This window comes from Rhea americana, unplaced genomic scaffold, assembly GCF_003343005.1.
Source record: "Rhea americana isolate MKP2758 unplaced genomic scaffold, rheAme1 scaffold_70, whole genome shotgun sequence".
Taxonomy (NCBI): domain Eukaryota; kingdom Metazoa; phylum Chordata; class Aves; order Rheiformes; family Rheidae; genus Rhea; species Rhea americana.
In genome coordinates, this window is record NW_028186868.1 from 3,804,643 (window position 1) to 3,816,144 (window position 11,502).

The 11,502-nt window shown below is 34.6% G+C and overlaps 1 protein-coding gene across 2 annotated transcripts in view; it reads right to left on the reverse strand.

The window, feature by feature from the left end:
* The window catches only part of EXOC2 (exocyst complex component 2), a 137,051-nt gene that overhangs the window by 40,679 nt on the left and 84,870 nt on the right, over positions 1-11,502 (reverse strand). For both annotated transcript variants that reach the window (XM_085321625.1, XM_085321624.1), the window contains 6 exons: positions 11,430-11,491; positions 7,811-7,891; positions 6,691-6,750; positions 5,904-5,965; positions 4,919-4,985; positions 2,516-2,632 (listed from right to left, as the gene is read on the reverse strand). In XM_085321625.1, the coding sequence (XP_085177751.1) occupies positions 2,516-2,632; positions 4,919-4,985; positions 5,904-5,965; positions 6,691-6,750; positions 7,811-7,891; positions 11,430-11,491 (449 nt within the window). The remainder of the gene's footprint in view (positions 1-2,515; positions 2,633-4,918; positions 4,986-5,903; positions 5,966-6,690; positions 6,751-7,810; positions 7,892-11,429; positions 11,492-11,502) is intronic.

Below are 11,502 nucleotides of genomic sequence, written 5' to 3' on the forward strand. Positions count from 1 at the left end.
CTTTCCCTTCTACCTCACAACATGCCAATATCACATTTGAAAATGGATACAACCAAAAATGTTAAAAATCTCACGAAACCCTCATTTTCTCATTCCACACAATCACAGAAATGTAAACTTGGATGGATTTCAAGAGATTATTCAGTTCATTTTCTTATGATTAGGCAGGATAATTAGGCATGATTTGGCCATTCCTGTTGAAGACTGCAGCTAGTGGGAAAAATAAAATGGAAGTTCCATTGAGAAGTCCCTGCAAACATACATTTGTTTGAAGAACACTTGTGAAATCAAGGCTCCAACTGTCCTGAACAAAGGTTTTTAGAATTAATCAATTCTCCCTTCCACTTTTGTAGTCATTCAGAACAAAAGATCATTTGCATAGTCAGTACAGTTGTTTTGCATTTCAGTCCTCTTTTAACTGCTTTGAGTCCAATGCATAACTACGTAATTGTTGGTAATATCATATTTCAGCTTTTGGAAAGATTAAAAGCAAGAATGAACAATTCATCTGAATCTTCATTTGAGCCCAGGATTGGGGAGGGTGGCGGGGGGAAACGTTCCAGCAACATCCATTATTCATAGTCATCTTTCTGACTCCTAAGTGGAATAAATACTCTAAAAAAAATTCACTTGTTTCATTGTTATCTTTCTGCTGTAAACTTCCCTGTAAATATGGTTTTCCATTTTTGCATTAAAGTCATTTTGAACCTTTATCTTAGTAACAACTCTGTACATTACATTTGCCTAATCTGAACATCAGAACTTTGGAGACATTTTTATCCAGAAGCTTAATCAACAATCTAGGATAAATGTTATGGGATGCCTACATTTTTCTACTTGCTAATTGACTAAAGAAACTGATGATAAAAAGTTTTATTAAAGGATCTCCACAAAAAAGCACATTAAAAAGTGTAATGTAGAAATTGAACATAATTACTAACCCTGAATAAGTATCATAATTTGGCCATTTCTATGTAACTTAATATTTGGACACTTTAAGAAAAAGACAGTAATAACAAAAATACTTAGAATGTAAGAAAATCTTCTAGTTATCATTTTACATTTTCTTTATTTCCAGAATATTTAGAGAATAATTCTCTATTAACAAAAGCAACTTGGAAAAAAAAAGATAGTTTTAACCAACACACTCTATGAAGTTGCACCTTAAAATTCAATTTATAAATCTAATGAATTTATAATTATAGTTTTGGGTCAGTTTTGTTAAATAAGATCAAATCCTCTTTTTTCAAAAATTTTGCCAATTCTTTATTGCACAATTTTTTATCTGATATGTAACTAAATAAATTAAGAAACTTACAGAAATTTACAGGACAGACTAAACAATGAAACAATCAACCAGCCCCCCTAAACTCCACATTTATTTCTGTGAATTGCTAGCCTTCCTTAAAATTAACAAAGCATTCAAAATGGCCATCTTAAGATGACTAGCTAGCTACCCTCCTTCCAGCTAGAATCAGTGATTGGTAAGTACTATATAGGCAATACAGCACTGGTCACAGTTTTCAAAGGGTTAACATAGATTTTACATAGTCATAAATTATCCTGCAACTTCAACATCCGAATTTTGCCATTTATAAATCTGCCAGACTTTTAAAGGCAATGCTTTGATGTTGCTGTCCAAGAGATAGTGTTATGCCTCATTTGCTTATATTATCAAGATTTGCTTTTATAGTCACATACTGTACCTAAACCAACTCAACTCTGCATTGCCCAACAGCAAAGAATGCCGATATCCAGAATAATTTTGTATGCTGTATTAACAATACAAATCATATCAACTCCACTTGAATGTTATTCAAAATTACTTCAGCCACAGAAATCAAACAGTATTCATGCAGAATGAGACTAAGGATGTACTATAAAGCAGAAATACCAGTTTGGAGTGAAATGTTTGTTCTGTACTAGAATAGATAACATTTTACTTCCAGACAACAAATTTTTCTGAAAGTAAACTAAGTTTTGGTCCTAAGGATTAAGTCACAACATTTCTCATAAAAAATGATTAATCTTTACAAAAAGGAAGGAAAATGAGACAGCTACTGCCGCCCACTTTGACATTTTCGTTCTTTGAAAAAAAAAAAAAAAAGATCTGGTTTATGAACAACAGCTATCAGTAATACAGATTGCCAGATGAAATAATTTATCAAGTATATTTTTGAGATAATGATCTTCTATTCTTTGCATTAAGAAAACACAGTGACATTAAACAGCTTTACTTAGAAATCTGATAAACTTTGCCAGTGAGCGCACAAATCCTGAATAAGAGGCCGCATTTTCTGTACTAGCTGTTTAAGCCATATAGGAGCATACATAGCTATATCATCACTGTTGCTGTGTCCCTCAAATGATGCTTCGAATCCCACTTATTCGTAGAGGGCTTACTCAAGAGTCATTCTGGCTGTTTAAATACTTGCACTCAATTCCCACAGAAAGTAAAACAAACAGAAACTGTTTCATTCAAGCAAGGATACCTTATTTCAATGTTCTCACTTACTTGAGTTATTTTTTCAACTCCTTGAAAGCCATGTTTCTCAAAATGTTCAGCTATATTTAAGAAGGTATGACGTTCCAGATAGCAGCAGTTGCTGAGTGTAATTAAAAGCCTTTGCTCCTAAAAGCGTGTTTTAGAAGAAGAAAAAGTATAATGATTAGAAAAAATATCAGAAGGGGCCAATACCAAAAATGTGTCAATTTTATTGATGGGGTGGCAGGTGAGGGACAGTTGTACGATTAACATGCTTATAAATAAGTGGAGTTGACAAATATTTTGGTTAATAAAATTCTAAGAACTGAACGAACAATAGGTATAATGATTAAACCTGCACGCTTTTTTCTTATGAGATCCAGAGTATTCACTGGAATACCTATGAGTAATACAGAGCCATGGTTAAGACTCCTTTACAAAAATAAGGTTTGGACAGCTTTCCAGGAAGATGTTTCTCACTTTTGTTTCTAGAAATATGCTAAGAATTATGACCATTATAAAATGAAACCAAATACCATCTTCACTTTCACATGAAACTGGCTAAAACAAGGGAAGCAGAACAGGTATTGAATAAACGTACTTGCCCATTCTGAAATATTAGAGGGTTCAAAAATACTTGATATAATTTCAGCAGTTAATTTGAAAAATTCCAAGTTACCCTAACTTATCTACTTATCTTTGGTCTTCATTNNACAAGATCATATGTATCTCATGATACATTTTGGAATTCAGATTCCATAATTACCTTTTCCTGAGCTTGGTGTGACAAAGTGTAGTTTCCAGACTGATGACAAACAACCAAATTAAAGCTAGAACTACCCAAATTACAGCCTTAATTTTAATAATGTCTTCCTGTGAAACTTAGCACAAACTATTTAGATTCAGTCTTCTCTCTTCCCTCTCCTTCCCCTAATGGGGAAAACTTTCTGTTACCTCAGATGGCAGTTCAGGATCAACTATAGCAAATACATTGAAAACGAAATTATTTGGCAATGAAATAATCATTATCGTAGTTGAGATCTAGGAGGAATTTCTTCACTGTGAGAGTGACAGAGCACTGGAAGAGGTTGCCCAGAGAGGCTGTGGAGTCTCCTTCTCTGGAGATCTTCAAGGYCCGCCTGGATGCAACCCTGTCTACCATGCTCTAGGTGACCCTGCTGAGCAGGGGGGTTGGACTAGATGATCTCCAGAGGTCCCTTCCAACCTTACTGATTCTGTGATTCTAAGAATGATGTTGTTTTTACCCAGAATAATTTCGTACAGTTTTGTCTTCCAGTAATATAACTGGATGAGTAGTATAAAGATGTGCGGTTGCCTACTATTTTAAATTATTGTCAACTGGTATACAGAGTATTCATAAAAATAAGCATTTTAAAGTACAGTGAAAAATCTTACATGGGTCACTTAATTTCTCTCTTCTCATTAGTCAACTGCAAAATAGAATATAGTGTTCTGCCATTTACAGAAGAAAATTAATATGATACTGTGGAAACTAAATATTGTTTAACTGGCTGATTTTTCTTTTTTTACTTAAAAATATTTCTCCTTTAGAGATGAAGGAGAAAGGTGGGAACAGCCAAAAATTTACTTTGTGAACAATTAATATCAAAGTTCATGTGTTAAAAGAATAAAACAATATAAAGTACAAACTATTCAGATCTGCAACTCAGAAACTTGGCCTAATTTTGCAATCTGTGATTATTTATTGCAGTGAAAATGCTAACTGTTTTTGTAAATGTGGCAAAGCTGGACTTCTGATAAGATTTAAAATTCGTATAAAGTAACCACACAAAAGATTCTCATTATGTTTCTTGTGGGGAACAAGTGTATTTTTTTCATCAATCGTTCAGTTGGAAGAAAGTACACTGACCACCATTCAGTGACCAAAGTGCTAAGAATACTAAGAATTTTTTTCTGATTTCCTAAAAATAACTTTAAAAATGTAACTAATTAGTACTTTCTATGAGTAAAGTGAGTTTTGGGGGGAAAACCACTGAATATTTCTATTTTCACATTTTAGAAAACAATAATTAGGCTAGTCTTATCATTTAAAACTTAAGTGATACGTCAAAAGCAAAATTCTCGTATGTTTTAAAATCAGTGCTATTTTCCTGAACTCAGTCGTGGTGTTTCAGTTTCTGAGGGGCATCTGGTTTCAAAAAATGTTTTCACTAGTTACCCGAAGATAATACACTAAGATATCATAAATAAACAATGCTCTTTAAAGTAGCCTTATATTCAAGGCTTGTATGTTTACATTTTTGCAGTGTATCTAGGAAATGCCTCTGGAATACAAAATTGATGTCTAAAAAAGACAAACCAAACCCCCAAACACCTAATAAAAACAAGGACCATATTCCAGGAACTTTGAGAAGTTTCACATCACCTTTTAAAAACAGAAGCCAAACTTACTGAAGAAAGACTTGAGTCTTCATGAATGCTTCCAAACAAATCTGGAGATGAAACATCAACTGAAAGACTAGGAATATTGTTTAATTATTGAGTAGTATAGTGACTTTAATTATGCGATACAGAGATTTGACTTAACAGTTCGAAGAGAAGACTGCAATCTTGTTTCAAACCCTCTCACAGCAGATAACAAAGCAGCATAAGCTGCTCAATTTTTCTACAACGTCCAGAAAGCCAGCAGGTGCTTTGTGGAGAGACAAAGCTACTTCAGCTGCAGACCTTTCCTTCTCAAAGAATTTTCACCTTCTCTAATTTCTTTGGTTTGCCACAGATTCTGATCTGTTTTCTACGCCTATCCAGCCAATAGAGGGTCATCGAAACAGCAAATAAAAGTGGCCTTAGGGGAAAAGTTAATTTGCCTCTCTCTAATGCATGCTGCAGGTACTAGTATTTCCCAAGCCTCTCGCTTTTAGCAAAGAAATGACTGGTGCTCTCGGAAACTCAGGCTTTTCTGACTGCTTCTGACTCTGAAATAAGTGGTTTATACGCAATTATGGAACACAGCTAAACTTTCAAAATTTTACCAGAACTACTGATAGATCCAGTCAAAACCAAAGGGAAGGTGAGTAAAGCAAAGGCTGTTCCTCCATGAGTAGACATTACTTAGTGACAAGGAGAACTCATTCCATGTATGCTAATGCCAAAAACAACATACCTACTTCTAAAGAACACCACAACTCCCATCACCAAACAAAATGGAGTAAATAATAATATATTTCATTATCTTGTGCAATATTTATTACAYGATGTCACTCTATTTTGGCATAGAAAGTATCTACTCTTATTTCCAAGCATCACTAGCCAGAGGGAAAAGTATTCATAAGAAATATTTAATACTGAAGAGGGAAAACATCACTGACAAAAAAAATTTGAAATTGTCATCCACAATTTCAGAATAGTACCGTTGGCTCACATTTGTTTTACTTACTGTGATGTGTCTATGTCACCATCAGATTTTGTGCTCAGTTGTTCCAAACAGTCTATAAAAACCTAGGAAACAATAAAACTAGTTCTATATTTTCTGCAAGACCCTCCCCACAAAAATCTCAACTTCACTTTTACTACAGTCAACAAAAGCAGAATGATCATCATCATCTTTCATTGCCTTAAAGCTTATATACATCAGTAGAGAAACATTTTATTTATGCCTTTTGAATGCATATTTTAAATACTAAATGCATTTATTTTGCCACTCTGTTTACATGAGGTAAAAAATTTGGGGTTTTTTGGCACCATCTTTTATCATGCTAAGTGACCTCCACCATACAGGGCTAAAATTACATGGTGATAATCTCCTGATTCGCAAAGTACGTATTATTAATAAATTTCAAGTGATCAGTCTAAACAGAGAGCCCAAGCAAACATCATAGAAGCATCACTAAACCCCATATTTTGTTTTGGAACATGACTTCTCAATTTCACAATACTGTAATAACGGTTCATAAAACTAAAATACACTATTATCACTACGACTGCAGCTCAAATTCTTTAACATGTGATTTATCCCCCCTCTGACAATCTGATACCATTGGATTCAGTTAGTAAGCTGTACGCAGTTGCAGAGTTAAACATTTCTCAGGATCCGAGGGTGTACTGGAGGAACAACATACTGTCATCATTTTAAACTGTCTTTTGGGAGGTAGGCAGGGTGCGAAACACATATTTCTGTTGCTCACTTGTGTTCACAATTCCGTATTTTAAAATGCTTGAGTTACCTGCATGATACCAATGCTTAGCTGACACACATCCTCCTGGGTTTTCTGTTGCTGGAAAACCTGAAGATGGAAGTATATTATTTCAGTGGAACAGCTTCATGTGACTTTCTTCTCAAGGAAATGAGGAAGGAAAAGCATTACTAAAGCTAGTTCCTTCCTTTTGTAATTTTGCTGTCAGAATCCTTGGAATCAGGAGAGCAGCCATACAGAAAAGTCATGGCAAGAGCAACTGACAGCAGCTCTGACCAAGTAACCTACTCCTAAAGAGATGACATAGCTATGGGAATGACTGCTGGGATATGACACCTCCTAACTGACTGATTTTCTCCATCCTAGAAACAGGGAAAGAGAGTACATGTGCAAATTACCAGTTTGACAAGCACAAGGTGATAAAATGCTGAATGGAAAAAAGCCCTAGAACTGTGTACACCTGATGTGCATCATTGTTGGATAAGGGAATTACAGTAAAAACTCCCAGGACATTCAAAGGTATTTGCAGCCTGACAGAAAGGATTCACCATGAAGTAGACACTGCAGATTCTTTTGAAAAATATTCATCAAGAAAATGGATAAGCTAGTCATAAAATGCAAAAATAAGAGAGAAACAGTACTCATACAGAGGGGCCCAAAAGACTTTGGAAAACTATTAAGCATCCTCACATCACTGAAACCAGAAGGAAAAGGTCAGCATCAAACACAATCAGGGTCTCAATATACTGAGTGGATAGAGACTACTAAAACTACTGATTTAGAATAAAGTTTACAGAACTAAAAATCTGAATTTATGTTTTGCAAGCAGTCTGGATGCAATATTTAGTTAAGACTGGCTCCTGAGARTAGTTAGTTTTTCCAACAAAGTCACATCTACTGCTATCTGAAAATTACATTAGTAGCATTTTCCCATAAGAGGAGCTTTAAATATTTAAATATAGGTCTCATCTGCCCCATACACACACAATTCCCTCACAAGCAAAGGAAAACAAACATAATTCTGGTAGCCTGCAGCACAAAAAAGTATACATGAAGGAACCTTGTATTATTGTGTGAAAGTTCYTGTTCTGAAACCTAGTAATAATTTACAAAAAAWGAAAGAAAATAAAAAGTATAAACCAATACTTACGCTGACCTCTCCCGGTTTGCAGTCCAGCACAGTTTTAAGAGATTGTAAGGAATGGATAATGCACTGTTCAAACTGGGATGGCTGAAAGAAAACAACTTTTTAGCTCCTAGATGATGAGGATGGCATGCAAAATATATACTATTCAAACACACATATATAAATTCCCACCCCATACAGTAAGCTATTTATTTTCAACTTATCCCAAATAAGGAAAAATCATATGATTCACATATTACAAGAAGAATCCTCTGTAATGATGCACTTTCATACTTAACTACAAAATTATTACAATAAATCAATGCACATTTTTCTCTGAGAGACTCTTCCACCAAACAGCCTCTACTGTAACTGCTGTGAAAAAATTTTATACCTTGTTTGTGGTAGCATGTATAGACAACTACATTACAGATACTTGTGACACACACCCTTTATCTAAGCTGGGATAGAATTTCACCTTGGATATCTSAAATTTCTGCATTTTATTTCAGCACAAGGTTTTTAAGAAAAGCAAAAGGAAACTGCTGTCATGTGGAGAAAAAGAAAGCACTGTTTTGGGGAGCTTTCTTTTTAATCTTCAAGTTCCAAACCTAAAATACAAATGTCTTGATGCATGCACCAATTTCACTATGAAAGCGCAAATGAGTTCACAGCATTAGATTCATTAGTCAGTTTTTCCTTGCCTTCCTCTCTTCCCTGTTAAGTCACTCTTTTTTCTGAGACCGTTGGTATTAGGCAGGAAACTGTTGAAAAACAGGCATCACCGTTCTAGGAAAAAAGCACATCTTTCTATTGGATTTGGGTCAGACAGATGCGCAAAAAGCTTCTAAGTCATTCTAGAAGTCAACCTGGTTTGCATCCATAAGATAGTTTTGGCATTTTRTTTGAATGTCATCCATTTGAGGCTAAAGAAAACCTTTTATTTCTGTAAATGCTGGGGTGGAGGAGGCACACAAGACTGATGCCTGCAGGGCAACCTTAAAATCTTGAATAGAACCCACTAAGACAATCTCTATTACTTTTAGGACTGGCTTAAAAGAAGAAAAAAAACAAACCCAGTAAAGCGCTGCTCTTTTTATTTTTGTTTTCACATAATAAAACATCATACTTCAGGAGAAGGAGGCAGTTCAGATACATTAGACTTTGGATATTATCAGTTACAAGAAAGTTGGCTCTGTATCTTAGTATATGTTACCTGCAATATAAATGCTAAGCAGGTTAGCAGCCAATACTTCCCAAGTATCTTAAAATACAGTTTCTATCTTAARTCCACAATGTCTCCGAAGGGACTCCCTCATCCTTGTTTATACTGGTGAATTTTTGCTGCAATATCACTACAATCAGCTCTGCTCTAGTAGGCCATAGTAATCCTGTGACTACAAAACTGTTACTACAAAACTTAACCAACTGCCACCGTGTAAAATTTGGCATGCCTTTATCACAGCAACTCGACGCAGCGCCTCAGAAGGAGTTATTTATTAAAATACTGTACACATGGAATTCATGGGTGATTTCCAGATACACAAGATGCTGTTAAGCACCATTCTACAAAGGTAGGTTATGATACAGCAAAAGCATACAGAATCAGAAGCTTTCTTGGCAGACACTCCTCCCCCCTTCTATTTTACCAAAGAATAAAGTGAAAAACAGAAAGGTTAAGGGACTTGCCCAAACCAGTGGCAACTGAGACTAAGACTGCAAGTTATGAATCTGGTTATAATACTCTAATCACCCAGCGACACTCCTTCCTAATGCATATTGTGATTGCTTCATGCCCTCCTACTCAACTTCAAACATATATTTATAGTAGCAAACAAGAAAAACTAAAAAGAAAAAGAAAAAAAGAGGAGGCTTGTGGAGCATTCTCTAAAATAATATACACAAAGCTACGCTCCCTCCCACAGGCCCTCTCTGCTTTCGCAGATTGTTTTTAAGTCACACCTACAAAGTGCTCGCTGTGTTTTAGCCATTACTCATTACTGTTTATTTCCAGAAAGCATCTCACTAATTTATTTGAATTTGGTTTCAAGTCATTTGTTGTTTGTGTGTAGGAAATCTCCTAAATTAGTTGCTTTTCAGTTCAATTTCTCATTATAACAGATAAGTGACCTATTTATTCAGCTACAGACCAATTCCATGGTAGTGTGCCTACTAAGTTATGAAGCCTTTAGATGTGAACTGAACTTGTTGTGACCTTAAAAACAAWTTCTTTACTTCGGTAAACCATCCCTAAAATAAGATGCTTAACAATGAAAGCTATTACTGTTTATCTCAGCAAAATCAGACTAAAAGTTAGCAGTAATTATTCTGACACATTTAAATAACCTCACTTAAGGCAGAAAACCATTTTTAATTTGTTTTGACTCTCAATACATAACAGAAATCCACAAAGCTTTTATTTTTGCATTTTTTTTTAATATATGAATAGAGTCTCCTATAAATCAATGAGTAGGTGAGCTTGGATGGGGGGGGGGGAAGTACTTTGTCTAATGTATCCAGTAATTTAGATCCAGTAATTCATCACGGACTGAAATATACTGCACAAATTTTGGTTAAAAAAATGAATTATTGAAAATACAAACCTCAATCTAAAAGACCACTTAAAAATCTTTCCGCTTTTTAGAGAAAAAACACTACTAATTTTTTTAAAAAAATTAAAATGCGAGGTTGGTAAAGGGAGGGTTATTGAGACTTTTTTTACTAGATATGAAATGCATGAAAATAAATTGCTATGTAAAAGGTAATTTCTAAAAAGACTATTTTATTCTGSTAGCATTTTTACAAATAATAATCAGTCCCACTGGCCTACAAACCATTGAGCTTTTTTCATCTACTTTGGTCCTAAGTTTCACTCAAAATGGAGTTCATCAAGAAGGTTTTTCAGCACGAACCTTGTACACACAGCGTATGTACYATCAGTGTGAAAAGAAATACAGTAACTACTTAAGAGGTGAAGTGGCAAAGTCTCCAGGCAAATAGGAACTGGTTAGAAAATAGACATCAGAGAATTTCCTTGCAATCAGTAGTGCTAAAAAGCACTCTTTTACAATTCTGTTAAAGCTATTCCCCAGGTAAAACAATGTTGCTTTTGAAGACAAGAGAATATGCATCTGAAAGACCAAAATCACAAGYTTCCTGTGTTCCCTGTTCATCTGTTGAAGTAAAAACAGAGTAGAATATGAATTTTCATTTTATTAGTAGTATGTTAATACTGCACACATTCCTCAAAATAATGTTCTTCATGATCAATCTGGCAGAAATAAGGAGCTATTTTATCAGTAACATTACGTATTTTTTGTACTGTATAAAATATCACGATATAGTAATATCATTGCTGTGCAATTTTAAAATGACTTCAGGCATAAGAATTTAAGAAGTACAAAAAATAAACCTTGGAAGAGGAAGAAAAAAAATGAGTTTACCTTTTGTGATGGGATCTATAAGCGACTATCAACAAAAAACATTCCATCTTTCTACATTTTGATCATATTTTAATAAAACTACAGTCATCTCTAAAAATATATATAGACAAAGTCCAAAATAATGAAAATTTTTGGAAAACATACAAACTATCTTTGCAACACTTGCGAAAAAAGTGTCTACGACATGCATGTATACCCACCAAAGATGTCAAACCTTCGTTGTCAACAACCCAGTCTTCTTTTTCAGCTAGCCTCTTAATATCTGTGTGGGGG